Consider the following 22713-nt stretch of genomic DNA (forward strand, 5'->3'; position numbering starts at 1 on the left):
GCCAGCAACACACACTTGTTAATGAAATAAATGTTTGGTTCATCATCATTATGATTCGATTAACAACAGACTAATTACATTGGATTTTGCCTTTGCTTTTCGTTTTTTTTTCGTTTTTGAAAATTTCAATTCTTTAATGAAATTTCAAATGAAAAAATTTGAAATTTTTGTTTTTTCTGTTTGTTGAAAACATGAAAAAACTTTTAAGCCTTTTTTTCATCACTATTCTTCTGGATGATTAATTTGGAAAAATTTTTTTTCGAAATTCAAAAAAAAATTATGTTTCCAGATTCATGAATCGAACGAATAGAATCCCAGAGGCTAGTTAGTTGTTAATTTTTTTTGTTTTTTGTTTTGCTACCAAACATTTCTATCCCTAAACTGATGTTTTTTTTTGTTTTACAACAAAAATTATAATTTAATTATAAACGAGGTTGTCATCAATGTGTTTCCAGTGCCTATCAATGAAATTGGAATTGAAATTCTTGAATTTCAACAACAAAAAAAATTCCTGTCTTCATCACAGAATCCAAAAATGAATTGAATCGTAATGGATTTTTTTGTTTTCGCTGGCATTCAGTGTGTTAATTAAATCGAAAATTGCATAGGAATATTTTTCAATTTCTAATTAAAAGTTTGCATTTTACGATTCTGGAATTTCATTCATACACACATCACACCAATGACATAAAAACACATACCTTTTTGCCATTTAATTGGTATTATTGTGGCAGCAGTGGATGATGTACCATCTTGATGATGAACAACAACAACAGAATTGGCAGCAGATGAAGGCAATAATTTTTTATTTGTTAATAATTTTGTTTGATCAATTAATGGACATAAAAGTTTTGTACGTTGTCCACTAATCACAATAACAGTTGATGATGCGGATTGAGATGCGGATGATGATTGAGATGAAGGCTGATCCATTTGTAATTCGGAAAATTGTGATGATGATGATTCGGCTGATGTTCCAACAACTGCAGCAATATTTTTAAAGAGAAAAAAAATGGAAAAAAATTAGTGAAAAAGACAAACAGAAGGAGAGAGATTTGGGTTAATAAAATTTAAATTTCAAATATCAACGGATTCAGAACACGCAAACACACACACAGGCCATCCACAGATTCAGTTATTTATTATTATTATTATAATCAAATTCATCATCATCATCATCATCTTACGATGATGTTATAATTTGATTATCAAGACAGAGAAATCGATTCGAAAGCAAAAACAAAGCAGCTTTTTTTGAATTTCATTTGATTATGTCATGTAGATCTGTGAATATGCAAATTTTTTTTTCTTCATTCTGATGATTCATCATCATCATCATGTTTTGAATATGATCCAATTTTTTTGGTGGGGAAAATTTCCCGGAAAAAAATGTCACTTGTGATTTTTTTTCTGGGAACATTTCCCTATAAAAAAAATAGCATCTGGGAATCAGAATTTTTCAATTCAATTCATTTCAAAGATTTTGATTTCTCAATATATTTTAATTATTTTATTTTTTGTTCATCTTAGATGATGATGTTAAAATAGTCGAAAATACAGTGGGTGATGTTTGGAATTTCTTTTTTTTTATTATTCCGGGTCGGTTATCGATTTGAGAAATTTCTGTTGTTTTTTTTTTTTGTTGTTGCAGAATTTTCGGCCGAAAAAAACAGACAGAAAGAATCTCAGAATCTCAGAATCAAGACCGACAGATGATAATTGAATCTGAGAAAGCAAAAAAATTGAGAATTCTTGAATCGATACATCAACGCAGCACACACACACAAGAATCTGACGTGTTGACAGATCGTTGTCGTCGTCGTCGTCGTTAAAAACTGATGATGATTACGACGACGACGACGACTTTTGTTATGGAACATCTCTCTCCAGAATAAAGAAATTGAATGAAATTTTTCTTCTTTTTTACTGGAAAACAAATAAAAAAATCACAAATCAAATCACAAATGGCAAAAAAGAGAGATTCACTTGATTCGATTCACTTTATTCTTTCACTGATCTAATTTGGATTCCTCTTTTTTGTTTGTGTGCGGCAGTGATGTATCAGTAATGATATTCACAATTGAACAAAAAAAATCAACGATAATTAAATTCACAATATGCAATGAAATTATTCATTTCGGTTATTCTCTCGCTGTTTCAGTGTGTATGTTTATCTCAATAAAAATAATTTCCATATTTTTGTTTGCCCCGGTCAATAAATAATAACCGATGATGATGATAATATCCGATGAAACCATGGAAAAAATGTGAAAAATGTGAAATTCCGGACTATTTTTTGGTTTGGCTTGGCTATTTCGACTTCATTGATGATGATGATAATTATCAAACAACGACAACAATAATAAGCTTATGGAAAAAATATTTTGTTGTTTTTTGTATGGTTCCCAAGTGTACAAATAATAACCGACGGTTCATTCAATTCATAATCAATATGGCAAAATGGTCAGTTGTTTTTTTCTTCTTGGTTGGTGATTTCAATTCCTGTTCGGTAATTCTGCAGTTGCGGTTATGTAATAAATATTTTTTTTCTCTCCATCTCTCTCTCTCTCTATCTCTTGGCGGTAATTATTACCGAAATACCGATGAGAGAAAGTGAAAAACAAAAAACAAAAATTTGTCACAAATGATTAGTTGAACATTAAAACTATTTTGGCCGGTTATTTTTCCGGGTAATTATATTGTTGTTGTTGACCAGAAAAAAAAGAATATTTTTCTTTTGACCAAGGAAATTGGAAATACCAAAAATGAAAACATTAATAATCATCATAATGTTTTTTGTTTGGTTTGTTTGATTTGTTTTTTTCTTCCTTTTTTCTCGTTTGTTCGGTTATAAATTTTAATTTCCATCATTATCATCATCATCCTAATCATCTATCATTGAAGATTGACCAAACAACAAAAAAAGTAATTTTCATTTTGCAAATATTTTTTTTCTGTCTTTCGAGCTGTCAAACTAACTGAAAAAGAAAGAAAAGAAAGATTTTGTTTTGTGTTTTGAAAAGATAAGCTCGTAAAGATGGAATTTAAGAATGTCATTTTGATTGTCAATATTTCGAATCGAAATATGTGTTCTTCACCACTAACAACAAACAAACAAAATGAAACAATTTCCGAAATCAACCGAAAATCAAAATGAAAACCGGTAATAGATTTTTGTTTCTTTTCATTGATTATCATGAATGAAAAAATGATAATGATAATTGGTTGGCTGGCTGGCTGTGGAAAATAAGAAATCCAATCAATCAATCGATCGATTTTTTGATTTTTTGATTTTTTCTTTGAATCTCTTCAAAAATTTGTTGCTTGTCAAGTTGGTCGGTATTCGGATACTAACCTTATCTTTAAATTAATATACTATTTTGACTCAAGTGGTCAATTTGATGTTGTTGAAATAGCAAAAAACAAGCAAAAATTCTCAAATTACAATATTGCACAAGTATCATCATCATCTTAATAATACAAAACAAGGCAAAACTCTTGAATAAATTCAAGTACTGTTGAATTCCACTATTTCTACTGTTACTGTTGATGATGATGTTTCACAAAATTCAATCAAATTAATTTTGGAAATATGATGCTGATGAGAATGTTTCTTCAATGATCCTATGCCAAAAGTGACTATTTTAACTTTCTATGTCATATTTTTTGTTTTCCTAATTAGTTTTAGATTTGAAATTTTTCAAATTAGGAAAACTTATTCTTTGCTGACTAAAAGCAAATTTTTTTTTGAATTTCTCAAAAAAAAAATTTCCCGAGAAAATTGATCCAAGAAAATTCCTTCTCTTCAATCATCATCATCATCATCTTCAGAATCCAGAATCCAGAATTTATGCTTTGATGACTTTCTTTCTTTCATTCATTCGGTTCGGCATTTGCTTTGTTGAAAAGATAAGACTTTTCAAGAAGAAAAAGATAACTTTCATTCAAAAAAAAAAATGAAAAAATCTATTTTTCAATCAAAAATAAATTCGTTCGATGTGTATACGGTTGAATGATTTTTTTTTCGTTGGCAACTTTGTTGTCTGTTGTTGTTGTTGACGCTGTTATTTGTCGCTGAGAAATTTCCCAGAAACAAATAAATAGTGTGACAATAAATCTATTTGTCTCTCTCTCTCTCTCTCTCTTGCTTTCGTCAACTCAACACTTTTCTTTTTTGTTTCTCAATCGATTAATTACTTAATTAATTAATTGATGATGAGGATGATGCTAGATATTCATATCTTTCATCTTCTGAACTGAACTGATTTTCGTTTTTTCATTTATTTTTGTTGTACTTGAAAGATGAATGTGAAAGATGCCTGTCCAGTATGCTATTTTCGCAGAAAATATGAAGGGAAAATGAAAAAAACGCAAAGCAATCAATTTGGATTTCAGTGGATTTTCTCTCTTTTTCTCTTTGTTTTTTCGTTCAATAATTCATTCACCGTCGTCATCATCAATGTCGATATTTTGAAAAAAAAATTTTCCCGAAAACTTTATTGCAACTTTTCAGGGGAACTTTTTTGTTTGTTTGTTTGTCGTTTGTTTTTTCCAACCAATCTCATCATACACCAGAATAATAATAAAAAAAAAGGTCTTAGGTTCTCAAGTTCAGAACCAAGCTAATCGATTTTCAATCCAACCAAACTGAAAGAAAAAGAAAAAGTTGAACAAAAAGAAAATAAAAAAGTTGAATTAAACTTTCTTTCTTCTTCGCAATCTTACTATCGATGATTGAAGAATATCACCGCCTGGTTGGTCCCATAAGAGAATTGCCCAGAAAAAAAACAAAATCAAACTTTCTCAATTTCTTCAACTAACTCAATCTACGTTTGTCACATGGAGATTTTGATGTTTTTTATGCTTTTTTTTGCTTTTGTTTTTTCCATTTTGTCATATGATGAATGAATGAATGATGATAATATGGTGTTTGTCAATGGATTTTGATTCATATAGAAAAAAACCTTTCATAAACAGTGAAAAGTGGATGTTTTAAATGATTTTTTTTGATTTTGATTTTGAAAAAATGTAAATTTTTTCCACTGTTTACACCTGGAGTGTGAAAAAAGAAGCCAAATAATAGATCTCCTGGATCAAATTTTTTTTTGAAGAAAATTTAGGAATACGTTATTTATGAACGTTGTGTGTTAAGTATCCTTTTTTTGTGGAATTTGAATTCTGTTATTCGGTTTTTATATGGAAATGATTCTTTCGCTAGTGTTTTCACAACAGAAATTTATCGATTATCATTCATTCACACAAACACTGTATTTATTTATTTTTTATGTTGTTGTTTTTTTCCCATTGAAAATTCTTGAATTTAAATTTTGTTATTTTCTCCGAAAATAAACGAATCACACACAAAGAGTATCCATCTATTTATCTCTCCCTCACTATTTTTATCTCTCCCCTATTTCAACAGATCCCTCTCACATATACAGTGTACAGACATTTAACACACTGGAATATTTTCATATTCATCATGATGCACAGAAAAAAAACCGAGAACCAAACAACAAAACGACGATGAAAATTTTCTTAGAAAAAACGACTATATCCACACTGACTGACTGACTGACGAAAAACAAAATAAGAAAAAATAGTGTAAAAAAGAGAGATAAGACTTTGTAAACCGAAATGGCACAAACAAAACGGACGTTTAAAGAATTTTGTTTTGAAGAAAAAAAAATCTGAGATAAATTTTTTTTTTTTTTTGAATGGAAAAAGTTGTTGTTGTTGTCGATGATCAAAGTCATTATTGGTCGACAACAACAACGGGCTACAGTGTTTGTTTGTCACTTTTCCTCGTCGTCGTTATCGATATTCTTACATTGATACATTGTGTGTGCTTAGCAGTTACCAAACTCTGTGTATTTTTTCATTCAAAAAAAAATCGGTTACAATTTTCATCATTTAGTGGCTGGTTGGGTTTTTACTTTCTTTCTTTCATTCTGTTTATGCTGATCATCATCATCATTGATGATGATGATGGAAAGAATATTCTTTCAGAACTCGTTACACGGAATATTCTTCCTATGAATATGAAACTAAGCGACAATGAATAGTAGAAAAAACTCCAGATTCTTTTCTCTTTTTTCAAACAGAAAATAATGTCGGCTACAAAAAAAATAGATAAAATAGATTGAATAAAGTGATTTCCAAGCTCCGAACGAAGAAAAGTTATTTAGATTCCAAAAATTGATCAACGATATTATCGATACTATCGATATTCATTTATTCATTCACCCATCACCATTATCATTATTGAAACATTGAGATTCTTCGAGTATCGGATATTATTTTTTGAATGCAGAGAAAAAAAAACGGTAAGTATCCATTCATTGAAATCAATTTAAATTTATTTCAGATAAAGAAAAAAAAATTTGAATTTAAATTTTTTCACTTTCACATTTTAAGAAAATCTAAATCCATTCGAAACTGGAAAAAAAACTTCCTAAAAAAAGAAGAGAATCTTTTCGATAAAATTCCTATGGGATTCCCAGAAAATCTAAATCCAAATAATGTTTATGTAAAAAAAATAAAAAATAAAAAATTCAAGCAAACAAAGGGTTAACGACCAAAACAAACAGAATAGAGCAGTGATTCTCAACCAGTGTGCCGCGGCACTTTAGTGTGCCGCGAAATTCTGAAAATGCAACTGTTATATATTTAAAAATTCTAAAATTGTGCCGCGACAACAAAAAGGTTGAGAATCACTGGAATAGAGATTTGTTTGTTTGTTTGTTTTTTTGCATAATGATCATAATGATGATGATGATGATCATTATAATTATGAAAATGATGATTAAAGAATAAAACCAAGTGAATAATTAATTATCATCAGCATCATCATCATAATCCATATTGTTGTTGTTGTTGTCGTCGTAAAAAAATGTCACACTGTTTGTGAATTGGACGGAGATTTTACTAATTTTTCCACCATCATCATTTTGATTAAGGTTTATTAATTAATGTTTTTTTCTGTTTGTTTGTTTGATTAATTAATTCTAATTGTTTGTTTTTTTTTTTGCTCCAGCATGTTTAATCAAAGCCGAGAGAACATACTGTGTGTTTAGCAGCCAGAAAATTTGCTTTGGTTTTGGATTTTAACCCTTTGGTTGACATTTTGGTTTTATTACGATAAAAAAAAAAAGATGTTTCGGGCAGGAAAAAAAAAACATGAAATCCCATCTGACGATAATCCGTACACGATGACAAATTTGGTGATTGATGATTTGAATTTTGATTCTTGCGTTTTTTTTAATTCACAAACTTTTTATTCATAAAAAAAATTGAAAAATTGAAAAAGATTATTATTGATGTCGTTTGCAATGAAAATTTTCAAAAAAAAATAAAATAAAATTTCATTTTTTATTACTTCGTTCATCACTAAACATCAATTTTTTCGAAGACGAAAAAACATCATCATCATAACCAGCCAAGATTGATTATTGGGCTCATTGAGAAAATAAATGAGAATTTTTCGTTCCAGTTTTTTTTTCTCCAAAAAAATTGATGACTTTTTTTTCATTTTTATTATTGGTAGCAATCATTGAGGTTAACTTGGTGAAAAAAAATGAATGTCTTTTTTTTGCTTTAGAAATCCACTTTGAACGGAAACCGATTCTTGGAGTGAACTTTTTTTTCGGTTGTTATTGCCAACAACAACAACAACAACAACAACGTTCATTGTCATTGTCAAAAGTAAAAAAATTATGTATCCAAAGAATGTTTTTTTTTCGATTTGGACGAAAAAAGATTTCCGGGCAATTTCTTGAATGATAACAAAAAGTTTCTGATCACAGTTTAACCTGTGTGTGTGTGTTTGGTAACGAAAAGAAAACAAAAGCCACTGATATTCCAGAATCCAAATCAATCGATTCGAGAATCATTATCATTATCGTTTTGAAGAATAGAACAAACAAGTGAAAGAATAAAAGTTAAAAGTTTTTCGTTATCAATGACGATGAATGATGTTATTTATGTTTCATCTTGATAATGATTTTTGCGTATTGAATGGATATTACTCTCCAAAAAAAAACAAACCAACATTTGGCCAACATTTTTGCGTGTCAAATGTATCTAATCAATGGCATCTAACTAGCTAACTAGCTGAAAAAAACATGGTTCACATATGGACTATGACCTGATTTTTTTTTGAATCAATTTTTGAATAATGATAATTTTATCTCTCCCCTAAAAACCACATTCATTTCGACATTGGTTGTATTGTTTTTTTTTCATTGATCAAATTTGATGATCAATGATCAATGATATTTAGACACGAAAACTTTCGAAACGAAAAAACGAAACGGAAACAAACCAACATGAAGAATCATGGATATGCATGATTTCCGTTCATTTTCCTTTTTGGTCCAACTTGAAATGAATGACATTTTATTTTTCCTGTGTGTGTGTAGAGAGAGAGAGAGAGAGAGAGAGAGAGAGAGAGAGAGAGAGAGAGAGAGAGAGAGAGAGAGAGAATTGATTACAATCATCATTATGAATGAATTACGTCATATTACATGGTTACACGTCAATAATAACAACAACATGCTAACCACGATATACAAGAATCTGTCTTTTTTTTTTTTGTTGATGTCGATAAGGTCAACAATGTTTATGTTTGTCGGTCCCATTCATCAATGATGTATAATTTGATTTTGAATCTTTTTTCTTTCTGGTTACGCCTTCCAACATGTGATCAGTGTCCATAGATTGTGAAAATTTTGTTTTGTTTTGATTCGGGTAAACAATTCTCTGGAGGTCGATTTAATCGAATCGATCGACCGACTACAATGAAATTGGATTTTGCAGAAAAAACCAAAACAGCGAAAAACGGCCAAAACAAAAAAAAAATCTCTCCAAATTCCTGAATGTAACTAAAAGTTAACCCCCTCCAAAAATCATTATTCATTCTCACGTACTATCCACTCGCAACGCGTAAGGATTAAAGATGGAATTTTTTTTTCTTTTCACTTGAAAATTTTCTTTTCATAAACTGTAAAATGAAATAATAAAAATGCAAGCTCGTGAGATTGATCGACATCGATGATGATGATGATGGTAATAATAATCGAAATCGGACGACATAATCGATTGTATCGTTTTTTTGAAGCAAAGCATAGAAAATTGCCAAAAAGATGAAGAAGAAGAAGAAGAAAAACGATACCATTAAATTGTTTGATGGTAATTTTCTTCTTCGTCGTTGTCGTTGTCGGATATCATTAATAATTTGCTTTCTTTCTTTTTTTGACACCATTTTTTTGAATCTTTTCTAGAATCTTTCGGATGCTATCATTACATCGGATGACGATGGTGATGATCCATTAATAACTTTTATCATTCATTTTTTCTACACTGAATTTTTTTGTTTCTTACTTGTCTTGAATTTGAACGCATTGAATGAAAAATTGTTTGAAATTTTTCAGAAAAAAACAAAAAAGAAAAAAGAAAAAATTTAACACTTATCGCCGGCGAAAGGGTTATTACAGCAAAAAAACCATATTTCTTGAAAATTTTCAAGCGGAAATTTTTTTTTTTTTTTGATCATAAAAATCATCGAATCATTGAATCATTGAATAATTAAAATTAATGTTTTCTTATTAGTCAAAATTTTCTTTTAAATTTTTCCAAAAAAAAAAAAAAAAAAAAAAATGAATGGAAAAATGTCCAATCAATGTATCGATTATACAATCGAGATTTGAAAAATCATTGAATCAGAATGAATGATTACAAATAAGGTATTTCCAATAAGAAACATCAGATAGTGAAATGTATCCGATTGAAACGAAACGAAACAGAATACAGACAATCTGTATTCATAACTTGAAGAAAATCATGGAAAGAATGGAAAGAAAAATGAATGAATGAAAAATTTTCTTGCGCTTCAACGGAGCTCAACGACTATCAACAACACTATCTATCAACACTATCTATAAGTGTTCAACTCTTATGTAATAACAGTGTTTGTGTGTGTGTGTGAAAAGCCGATAATAATGATGCCCAAAGAAGCAAGCCAAAAAGTCTATAACACTTATTCATTTCTCATTTGATTCTTTTCTTGGTGTAAAATTCCTATCTCCAATGATGATGATGAAAGATGAATCAAGAAAAAAACATCACCATGGTAAAGAAATGCCGAAAAATAAAATAAAAATAAAATCCAAAAAATTATTTAAGCATAAAATAATTTATCACATACAAACATTTCCATCCAATTCTCAATTCTCACCATTCACCATTTCATACAACATTAGCATCAATACCGAATCAGTTTTCTTTCTTTCATTGTGTGATGCTTAGATTTTCTTTCACAGAAGCAGAAGAAGAAAATGATCATCTTTAAGATTTTTTTCGGTTTTTCTGTTGTTTTTCATCATATCTTATCGTAGAATGATGATAATACCGGGTTTATTTCTGGAGAAACAAAACCCCCCCCCAAAAAAAAAAAGTGTAAACAGTTTTGAGATTTTTGGATTGGTTGATCCAAAATGGAAAATGGCAGTTATGTTTTTTTTTCTCTCTCTCTTTGGTTGTCAAAATGATTGATTGATTGATTGACTGAAATTCATTTTGATTCGGGAAAAAAATTGATTATTTTTTCATTTTAATTTTGACAAGTTTTTCAAGGGAAAACAAAAAAACATTAAAATTTTTCGGAAATTTTCCCGAAAATCAAACAATTAAATAATGATGATGATGAAAAATTGCTTTACTCAAACAACAAAAAAAAAACAACAACAACCATTACCGTCCGGTAAATATTGTCGGGAAAAAAACACTTATGTTTTTGTGTGTGTGTGTGTGGGTGGATGGTATGAATATCGATCCAATTGCTTTGGAACACGTTGTTTATTCACTATACTACCACCAGGAACTATTATTTTCATTATAGTGGATCGATTCGATGCATATAGTAACCATATATACGGTTATGTCAACTTTCATGCATCATTTTTATGGATTTTTCTTTGTTTGTTTTCCGTCGACGAAAACAACAACAACAATGAAAAAAAAGTCATTAAACCCTTTCGATACGGTCAAAAAAAAATGGTAATATCCGCATGTTTGGATTCTTTTTTTTCAAAGCGAAATTTATGGGAAATAAAAAAATAACGATCCAAAAGTCGATCATCATCATCAGCAGCAGCAGCAGTAGTTTTCAGTGGGTAATATGGATTTATTTTTGTTTTTTCATATGAAAAAAATGAAAAAATTATGGATGTTTCTCTCTGCCTAGATTCTTCTTCTTCTTCTTCTTCTTCTTTTCGATTATTTGGATCAATGAACACAGCATAATCGAAACATTCATTGAAAATAATGAATTTTAGGCATATTGAAATAAGTATGGAGGGAGAGAAAATATGTTTGTTTTTTTTTTCACTCAGATTTATTTCAGAATTCGTTTGGCTACGAAATTTGATTTTGGCCTTTGAATTTTATTTATTTATTTTCTTGGCAACGAGAGAAAAAAAACATTGAAAGAAAAATTGAAAATTCAATTTTTCAAAAGCAAAAAAATTTTCGATTCTTGTTGGCAGTTGGCTATATCTATTGATGCTTCGTTTCTGTTGTTTTCCTTTTTGTTTTTGTTTTTATGTAAATTTTTTGTTTTCTCCCTCACATTTCAAATTCAATCGACAAAATATTGTTGAATGCTTTTTTGCATTCACCATATCTATTACCTGAAGAAGTAAAGTGAATATTTTGATGGAAACAAGAAATGAAAGAGATAGCATCATTGATTGGCTTGATTGGCATCATTTTGTTTGTTTGTTTGACAGATTCTTTTTCTTTACTTTTTTCTACGTAAATCTAATCTATTTTGATTTTTTGATTCTTCAGAATTTCCATCAATATCATCAGAAAAAAAACATGATTAACATTTGATCGATTTTTGATGATGATGATCATAACAGCAATTAGAATTTGATCCTTGATCTTATCTAAACACACACATTTTTTAGATTGCATTTTCTCTCTATCTCTCTCTCTCTCTCTCTTATTCTTTGCAAAATTCAAGCAGAAGCTTTGCAAATCTCAAATGCAAATATTTATCCAGAAGAAAAAATAACTAACTACATACATCGTCAACAACAACAACTGGGAAGAAGAAAAACAACATAACATAACATTGTAAACAAACAAACAAACAAACTCAAGGAATTTGACGACCAATGATGATGATGATGATGTGCAGTGATAGCATAGAATAAGAAAATTTGCATATCAACAACCTTCGAACATCAATAACAACAACAACAACAAAAATCATTTTCAAGTCAATATTGATAATTTTTTTTTTTTTTGAAATCAGATTCTCATTCGATTCATTCATTTACATGTCCAATTCTGGTAGTAATAATAATAATAATATCCTGGTTCTGGTTTGTTTGTTATCGTTGCTACTGAATAGTTGATTAATTTGAATCAAAAATGAAGGGAAGAAAAAAACATTCAGAGAAAATTTGAAATTGATTCGGTATGTGTGTGGAAAAGTCAATATTTTCTTCATATTCTGTTACACAGTATTTGAACGAGTTTTTAATAGCTTCCTTCAGGAACAAAAAAAAACACATAATGTTTTTTATTTGTGGATGTTCAACGATGATGTTACACTGTCTTTTCTCTCTCTCTCTCTCGCTAAATGTTTTTCTTTACTTTTTGTTGTTTGACAACAACAACAACAACAATCATTCAAAAAAGGTTGACTATAATGTAAACACATACATATATGATGTTTCTTTCATTCAGGGGGGAGTTGGGGGAGATGGCAGAGGGGGAGAAACACTTTTATTTTTATTCATCCGGGGAGATATGATAATAATAATAATGTGTGTGTGTTTGGATGTGTTCAAAACATCATCAAAAAAATGTCGATATGAGAAACAATAACAACAATCATAACATTTGATTCTTCTTCTTTTCGAAAGCAATCACAGAATTTTTGATTCGTTTTTGATTCTAACCAGAATCGTTGTTGTTGTTGTCGGCGATATCTCCACCTACACACACACACACACACACACACAAGAATTGCTTGTCAACAACTCTGTTCACGTTTTTTGTACGATTCTCGATTCTGGATTCTGTTTTTATTGCGGCTATTTTCACACTTACGGCGGCAAAAAAAAGGACACCTTTCATCATCATCATCATTGTTTGACATGACATGTATGGTTGGTTGGTTCGAAAAATGAAAATGAAAACAAAAATTTGTTTTTCCCTGTCCAGAATAAAATTATTATTGAATCAAACGAAGAATCTCGTTCGCTGCACACATTAAAAACTTTTTTTTCAAAATCCAGAAGCAGAAATTCTGTATTCTATAAACGTATCACCAACGTCAATCGAGTATCCATCATTTTTATAATCAGAGGAAAATGAGAAGAATCTGTCAACAATGGATGCTTTAAAAACACACCTGGACAATGTAGAAAAAACCAGGGAAAAACTTTTTTTCGGTTCGGTTTGGTTCCCACATTCTATTTCCACCTAAATGTTTAATTAGCTGCTAATTTTTGTTTTGTTTTATAAAAGTTTTTTTTACAACAAAAAAACACGATAATGATGATCCAGGACTGGAAAAATTCTGGCCATCATTGTCATTCAAAAAAAAAAACAAACAAAAAAGTTTCCAGTAAAAACAAAACAAAACAAAAGTTGTGTATATTACCGTAGGTATCACTCATTTGTAATTTTAAAAAAAAATTCCAAGCCAATAATCTACTTATATGGGAAAATGAAAAACACAAAATGAACAAACATTTTGTGTAAATGGGAATTTGGGAAAAATACAAAGAGAAAAAACACAGAGGAGAAAAATCTGCATGAAAACATTCACTACCCATAAACCAATTGCTCTCTTGACATTTTAAAAAACAAATTTTCACCCAAAAACAAACAAAACAAAACAAATCTGATTATTACCATCCTCATCATCAATATTATCGAAATTCTCATTCAACAAAAATATAATCAGATTATATTTTATTTATTGTTGTTGTTGCTGTTTTGGGCGCTTAAAGTATGTCGACAAAAACTATCACAATCGAAACATCAGATGATGATGATGACTATTGATGTTATCGTCATCTGAGTAAAGCAGAATTTTTTTTCAAAATTTCAAAAATTTTCTAGGTTTCATTTTCACATCAATTTGTTTCTTGTTTCAAATTTTTCTGGTCGAATCGAATCGATAAGATCGAGATCGAATTCAGAATTCAGAAATAAAAATGATTCTTTCACTTCAAAAGTTGAAAGATTTTCAGTCGAAAACAAACGAAGGAAAATGTAATGGAATGAATATGTTTCCTGGGCCTTTGTTTCGTTTGTTTCTGAAGTGAATTTTTTAGAATTTTTTTTTCAGTTTGAAAATTAAGACGATGAAAATGCATTTTGCTTTGAGTGAATAAATGTCAAATGCATTTTGAAAATTTATATTTTCTCTGTTTTGATGATTCTTTTAGGCTTTTTGCAAATGGAAATTGAATGGAAACGAAACAAAACAAAAAAATCGCTACATTTGCGACGACAACGATTAGTTTTCTGCCATGGTGGACAGAAGAATAGCATTTTGGTCCGGTTTCTTTGGAAATTGAAATTTGTAACATGAGTAAACATTGAGTTACAGAATGAAGAAAATGGAAATTTTCTTTTCATCAAATTTGGTTCTTTTTTCGATTTGACAGTTTTTTTTTGTTTACAGAATCGATCGATTCAATTGATTCGATCTTTGAATTTTTAGTTTAGTTTAGCTTTTCAAATTGATTGATGAAATTGTCAAAAAAAAAAAAAAACAAAATGATATGATTGCCGTTGAAATAGTTTTCACCGGTAAAACGTGTCATGAAAAAAATCTTATCCCGGTAAATGAATGAAAATCCGTTTACCGGATCATCATTCAAAGCACAATTCAAAAAAAATCTCCTTTTTCCTTCCTTCCTTCCTTCTTTCATACCGGGAATGTTTTCAGGAAAATTTCTTATCATCACCAATTTCCAAGAATGTTTTTCCAACCAAAAAAAAGCCAAGTTTTTTTTCCAAAAAAAGTAACTCTTTTTATCGGTCAATTTCATTTCATTCTTCGAAATAAAAATGGTCATTTTCTAGCCTGAAAACTTTTTTAAATCCATATTCCGAAAACTAATGTTTAAAAAGCCAAAAAACCAGAAACAAAGATTAGTTTCATCATTTTAACTTTGTATTTTATTCATTCATTCATTTTAATGTTATTTTCGTTTGAAATTCTTGAACTTTTTTTTTCATCTAAAACAAAAAAAATTCCCGAAACTTTTCTCCCTTTTTGATGAAGAGGAATTATTATTTTCTTTTTTTCTACAAAAAAAGTTTTTAAAAGTTTTTTTTTGAAATTCCGTAAAAACAGAATAAGAAATGGAAATCTTTTCGACCAAAAAACAATCTTTAAAAAGTGTTGTTTTCGATGATAATGTTTTCCAATGGTTCAGTTGGCTGGCTAATTTGTTTGTTTGTTTTGTTTTGTTTTGTTTGTCTAGGGTTTTTTCATTTTGAATTTCCGAATGGATTCTTTTGGCTTTGGCGAGCTACGTTTGGTTAACACTGACTTTATCAGATGGGAAAAAAACAAAAAAAAAATTATTCAAATCTGACCAGAAACAAATGAAAGACAAACAGGCTGTCGTCACAACACAAATATTTAATGTCGAAATGATTTTTGAATGAATGAATGAATGAAAAAACATGGATGCCAAGAATAATATTTTCAGTGAAAAAAAGAAAAATTGAAATGTAAAATCTGTTTCTGGTTTGTTCCCAAACATCATTTCGACATTATTTTTTGAAACTGAAAAAATGCATAGAGCAAGAGTGAAAGAATGTTTTGAGGGAAATTATTTAGCAGTTTAGTTTTCAGTAAAACGGAATCCATATAGATCAATTATGATGATGATGATGAAATGTGAAATCTGAATGAAACAAACCCATAAAGGAAAATCACACCACCACCAACCAACAAATCATCATATTCAATTTTTGTTTCAATTGAAATTTCAATTTTTTTCAATTCTTGTCGAAATGAACACCATCAGTGAAAATTGAAATTTCCAGAAAATTTCTCTCTTTCAAAAAAAAAGCATTTTGATTGAAACAATACAAGCACACACAGAGAATGACAGCTCGTTTCCATTCTGATTTTTTCACTGATTCTTGACTGACTTGACTGATTCCATAAAAGAAAGAATATGGCATTTTCTTTTTCTCTTTTTAGCTCGCTTCTGGTTTTGTTTTTTTTCACAACTATTTCTTTGTTTCAATATTAAAAACTGAAAAAACCAAAATTCGAACCAGATTTTTCAACACTTATTTTTTCTTTTTTTCTTTTTTTCATACATTCAACATTCGATTCCGGCTTGGCAAGAATAATTTTAAGAATAATAATAATATAGGAGAGAAAGAGAGAGAGAGAGATCCATTCATCGTGTTGCCATTTTAACTAAATTAAATTTCAATTTCAACAGAAAAAAAAGCCATTATTCGACGATGACGGCAATGTTTTTCTTTTTTTCCTGTTTGAAATAAAATCATTTTTTAAAACCCTTTTTCTTCAACAAAAAAATGAAATGAAACCGGGTTAATTTTTTTTTTGGTTGTTGAAGAATTTGTACAATGTGGTTTATTGGTTGGTTGTTTGGCTGGTTGGTTGATTGAAATTGAATCCATGTTTGACCTTTTTAACCCTTTTTAACCCTTTTTAATCATTTTAACCCTTTGGTGAGATATGAGAGGAAAAAACTCTTTAAATATTGAATATGCAAAGTAATTTGATCAGGATCATCATCATTATCACTTACACAACACAACAATAACTATCTCACTATATTAAATTCTTTGGAAAACAAAATTAATTCAGAATCTTTTTTTTTTTTTGGTTCCATACTTGTTAACACTATGGTACATCGTTTCATAATAATTTTATGCAAAAAAAAATTCAAATTTTTGTTTTGTTTTCACACACTTTTTTATTACAAAAGAAAAATATTAAAATGGCTGGTTGTTTATGTATCAAGAATATTCTATTCTTTGCATAATATCATCATCATTATTGAATTAATGAAGATAGGAAAAAAAATTCCCGGGAAATTTCCCATCGGACAAAGTGGTTATGTCCTTTGTCAACTATATTTCGACACTGTCAGTCAAAACAAAACAATCGAAAAAAAAGCTATTTTAAACTTACATAATTTTTGTTGATGAAATTTATTCCGTGATAAATATTGTCCATTTTTTGTTGATGATGATGATAATATTGTTGCCATTATTGTTGTTGGATTTTTCAGAATAAATAATCCACCATCAACAACATTTGTGGTCAAAATAGTTAAAATAATAATAAGGATGATAATGATGATGTAAAATAATTTGATTGATTGATGTTTCGGTGTTGAAAACATTGTTGTTTTATTGGAACAACAAGAAGTCAATATAAACATTAAAATAGTGACAATTTTATTGATAATAAGTCGATTCAATAATGATGATGATGATGATGATTGTGCCCAAGGCATCCATAATGATGATGATGTGGATGTGGATGTTTGATGTTTCGGCAACATTATTGTCGAACAACAACAACAACATTTATTTTTTGATAATTTTTTTCTTCTTTTCATTTTTCTTTGTTGCCATTTTTGTTGTTGTTGTTGTTGTTGTCGATGTTTTTCTGTTGATGTCGATGGTGATCGACCGGAACAAGTATAAAAAGTTTCCATATTCATTTCCATCATTATATTAGTAGCAGGGTTAAAATAGTCATTTTTCCAAGATAGTTTTTGTGTTTTCTGGCTTCCATACGCACACACACACACACACTAAAATCACAAAGAAACACACACATAAAGTGTCAATGATAATGATGATGATGAGACATTTAATCTTTGATTTTGGAACGTATTTTGTTTGATAGGAATCAATAAATGAAACAATTACGTTATTTATGAAAAGTATTTATTTATTGTAGTAGCAGCAACAATGATGGCCAATCCATTTTGTTAAATGTTCGAATCGAATGTTCAGAAAAAAGTATCCGTTTCAATTCAATTTGATTATGATGATGATGATGATTGCGTGGTAAATGATCGTATAGAATGAAAATAATAACCCGTAAATCGAAACAAAACGAAAAATATCGAATTATTACACACAAAAAACTAGCCCGTCATTTTGTCATTTGGTCGTTTCTTCGTTCGTTGTTATGGTCGCTTTCTTCGTTCGTTCGTTCGTTGATGATGATACTTGAACAATTACATATGATATCTGAACCCCAGAAAAATCAAAAATGTTCTTCGATTCCATAAAGAAAGAAAAAAAATTGGTTCCCTCCAATAATGATAATGATGATCCTGTGAAAAAGCAGAAAAAAAACATTAATGGTTCTCATTATTATCATTATTTCAATGATATGTAATGTTTTGTGTAAATGTAAGTGTGTACACCATATACACACACACCATACACCATACATACACATAGTTTTCGATGATCAAAGAAAATCACTTGCACTTGAAAAATATCCGGATAGCTAGAAAACAACAAGAAGAAAATTGTCATCATCATTTATAGACATCATCATAATAATAATCGAGACAATGGAATTCTCTCTTCTTACTCGATTTATCTTGAAAAACTGAAAAAAAATAAAGAAATGACGGAAAAGAAATCGAATGAATCTTCTTTTCTCTCTCTTGCTTTTACCAGAAACAAAAATTCATCGAAGAAACGGAAACACCACCGTAGTATTGATTTGATTGAAAGTTTTTTCCCAAAAGTTTCTTTTGACTGACTGACTGATTTTTTTCCTATTTGAAATTTTTCTTCTATTTTTCTTTTGCATAGATTCTATGGAGAATTCTCGATTCTGGACTGGGGTGGACGATAATCAAGTAGAAAAGCAATTCGAAAGCAATGAAAAATATGAATATATTAATTTGAAAACAACGGATAGCCATCATTATATGCAAGTCTTTAAGTTGTCAAAATTTTGTTATATTAGTTAGTCATTATATGTTTGTGTTGTATGTTGGTTGGTTGACAACATAACCAACAAACGATGACGACAAACAAATGACGACGTAAGAAGAATTTGAAACTCAAACCAAAATACCAAAAACCAGAACTAAACCAAAAACTAAACGACCACACCAATTTTGTATTGGCGAAAGTGAATGAATTTTTTCTGGTTGAAATTTTTGGTTTTTCTGGTTATCATTCAATTTGTGTTATTAAGAATATTCATTGTTTGTTTGTTTGTTTGTCGATTCTTACCTTTTTTTATATGTGGATATGGAAGAATCGATTGTCATCATCAATGATGATGATTATGAATATGAATGACAAGCGGGGGTTAAAAATTATGATTCAACAACAAGATGATGACATTTGTTTCTCTCTTTCTCTCTCTGGTCTGTTCGTTTGATCCATCTCTATCAGCCAAAATATTTGATTTGTTTTGGTTTTTTCTGGGAAAAAGCACGCAATTCTTGTTGTTTCAGTTGTTATTTTGTTTTTGGCTAAATATATTGACAGATTGAAATTAAGTCCCACAGATCGTTTTTGATATTCAAAATTTTTGGGTGTATTTTTGACAAGTGGGTTAAGTTTTTCAGAAAGAAATTATTAGCAATGATTTCTTCTCTCATATCAAATTCATCGGATCAATCGATTCGATTCTCAGTGTGAATTTTTTTTTTCATTGTTTCATTCGATTTGATTTGATTTAATTTGATTGATTTGATTCCATCATCGTTGGGATTTTCAAACACACTGAACACGCTCGCAATTCAATACAGAATTTGAGGGAGGAGAGAGAGAGAAAGTCAATCGATTCTTGATTCTGTTGTTGTTAGAAGGTCGATCATGGAATGTCACACACAAAGAAATTGATCAAAATTGATTTGATCTTTTCGAGCAACAACAAGCAACAGAAAAATAATCAAAAACATTATTAAATTATGTTTTCACTACTATGAAATGATGACGTCTAGTTTGACTTGACATAAATGACATCCGATGATAATATTGTTGTCCAAACATTTTTCTGTACAATCAAATCAAATCAAATCGAAATTGATTTGATTTGATTTTTGATTCTTTTATTGGCACACCAAACAAACACACAGTCAAGAATTTGATTGTTTTTTGTATCGAAAAATTTTTCACAGTTTTCAAATTCAAACCGGACAGCCAAATCCAAGAATCAAACCGAACAACAAAGAGAAAATATGTCAATCGAGGGTTTATTCAAAAAATCGAAAAAGAAAAAAATCACCGAACTGGACATTTGTTCACCACCACCATTATAATCACATAATAATTCATTCAAAAAAGAAAAAAGCCAAAAATTTTGACAAATGAATTAACCCAGCATTCGCACACACACACACAGACAAACACGCCCGGTTGTCAAAGAAGAAAAATTCTTGAATTGAATTGAATTGAATGAATAGAAAAAAATGAAGACAATCAAAAGAAATAACCAAAACAATGACAAGTCGATGAAAGTTATGTATTTGTTGTTGTTGAGACAGAACACCCGAAACAAAAAATTAACCAGAATTTTTCTTCTTTCGGAAAAATGACATATGTCTTTAGCAATATCCAAAAATAATGATTATCACCAAACACCTGTTTGAAAGGTTTAAATATTGATGGTCATTTTATTTTGGATGATAAAAGTTTTCGATCGATTCGGTATGGTTGATTTTGATGAAATGAAATGTATCTGTGTGTTCAAAGTTTGATACAGAAAAAAAAAAATCATGGTTGGTGATGATTTTCAGAATCCACAAACGATAAACGAAACAGACGATAAATATGTTGTTTGAAATTCCTCAAAAAGAAGAAGAAGGAGTTTCCAAAAAGAATCGCCGAGAATCTCTTTTTGTTTTCTATTCTTTCTGCGTGATTCTCTTTTACTTTTTCTTTTTTCGTAAAACGACTAGTAGCAATGATGACAAGCATAGTAGCACATAGTAAAAGACTATTGATTCAAGTTTCAATTGGAAACATTTCTATTCTGTAATTCAGTAAGAAGAAGAATATTCTGGATATTCTAAATTAGATGGCTGTTGTCGTAGCGGCATTTGTAATGTCAGTGTATCGCACTGATTTTCCAAATACTTCCCCCTCTCCTCAAAAAAATCCAATCCAATTTAATGATGATAATGACCATCATCATCATCAATGGATCAATTTTGTATCATCATCATCACCGACAAAAAAGAAAAAACTAGTGGTCATTACAACATGCAATACACACACTTTACATTTGCTAATTGCATTATTATCATTATGATTGCCTTGCGTTTTCCTCTTCCCTTATTTTTTTTCCCTTCCATTGACAAACAAGCCAAGTCAAGCCAAAAAAAAACATTGTCCAATGATGATGATGACTATGATTAATGTTATAATGTCGGTCAATTATCAATTAATTCAATGATAATTTTGTTTTTTTGTTCTTGTTTTGTTTTTGTCTATTTTTGGAACAGCCATTTGTAGCAGAAAACATTGTACAACTACAAGACTACTGTGTGTATGTTGTGTCCACTTAACTAATATTATTATTATCTCACAATGTTTTCTCTGGGTTAATACTTTTCTCCATTCATTCATTCATTGTTATTCAGCTTTTTTTGTATCCACCAACCGCATATATATAGATTTGATTGATAGATTGATTTTTATTCTGATATAATCAGTGGGGAGAGAGTGAGGGGTTAGTTTCATGATCAAAAAAAAAAAAATTCTGTTCTTCTTCTTTTTGGTTTTTCATAAATGAATTTTCTCTGTGTTGTCACCACCACTGAGAGATCATCATCATTGTCGTTCATTTTTCCGAGAAAATTATTATGGTCACTATTATTATTCTGGAGACAAATTTCTTGAACAACAACAAGACATCCTCACCATATTCAATTCGTTCTTTCAGATAGGCTTTTTTTTTCTTTTTCTTCTTTTCTCACAGACTTTTCTGTTGACTAAATTGATGATAATGATGATGATGGATATAATCATCATTCATTTCATTTTCATTCAACACAAACCATCATCAATTCAAATCAATCATCATCTTTGTCATCATCATCGTCATAATCATCGTCGTTGTTTTGTCTATAAGCAGATTCTATCCCGAAAAAAAAATATTCCAAACAATCATAGTGTGTGTGTGTTTGGTTTGAATGGTTTGGCTTTATTTTGGAAATTGACTTTCAATGAAATGAATGATGAAATGAAATGAATGATGATTACATTGTATATCCCCCATCCGTAGAACCAGAATATTTACCAGTTTTTTTGGTTGTTTTCTGGTTTGTTGTTTTTTTTTCGATTTGTTGTTTGGTTCTTTTTTCGGTTTTTTCAACCATCATCCATATATCCAGAAACAAAACAAAAAAGAAGAAAACAAAAAATCAATCCAATTAGAAATGATTATAATTAGATTATGTTCAGGGTTGTTGTTTGGATTGTTTGGCTGTTGTTGTTGTTCGGGTTGGTTTATTTGTTTGTTTGTTTTGAATTTTGGTCGCCATTGTTTGACAATACCGTTACGCACATATACTACTACCCGATATACCCAGAGAATATCCCTTTCATTTTCTTGTTTTGCTTTGAATTTCATTCAATTCAATTTGTGTTTGATCAGATTCTTTTGTTTTCACAATGTTTTTTTTTCATACG

General features: G+C 29.6%; 1 protein-coding gene and 1 long non-coding RNA gene across 4 annotated transcripts in view; one reads left to right on the top strand and one right to left on the bottom strand.

The window, feature by feature from the left end:
• LOC113789524 (uncharacterized) overlaps positions 1–20739 on the bottom strand; it is a 35489-nt gene extending 14750 nt beyond the window's left edge. The window contains exons 1-3 of one of the 2 annotated variants that reach the window (XM_075822748.1): positions 19303–20739; positions 17219–18380; positions 702–983 (exon numbers count right to left, since the gene is read on the bottom strand). In XM_075822748.1, the coding sequence (XP_075678863.1) occupies positions 702–983; positions 17219–17765 (829 nt within the window). In that variant the 5' untranslated portion in view covers positions 17766–18380; positions 19303–20739. Of the gene's footprint in view, positions 1–701; positions 984–17218; positions 18381–18504; positions 18533–19302 lie in introns of those variants that run through there. The other variant, XM_075822749.1, reaches the window with a different exon arrangement.
• Positions 5759–7319, top strand: LOC142645725 (uncharacterized). 2 transcript variants are annotated; one of them, XR_012846790.1, is made up of 4 exons: positions 5759–5923; positions 6105–6326; positions 6418–6959; positions 7037–7319. It is a non-coding gene; the product is annotated as an uncharacterized LOC142645725 (long non-coding RNA). The 2 variants fall into 2 exon arrangements; XR_012846789.1 differs by having other exon boundaries at positions 5759–6326.
• Positions 20740–22713: the final 1974 nt, after the last annotated feature.

This window comes from Dermatophagoides pteronyssinus, unplaced genomic scaffold (genome assembly GCF_027571235.1).
Source record: "Dermatophagoides pteronyssinus isolate colony J.1.1.1.1 unplaced genomic scaffold, Derpt_VIB-CSIC_2022.12 sq0019, whole genome shotgun sequence".
NCBI classification, from domain to species: Eukaryota; Metazoa; Arthropoda; class Arachnida; order Sarcoptiformes; family Pyroglyphidae; genus Dermatophagoides; species Dermatophagoides pteronyssinus.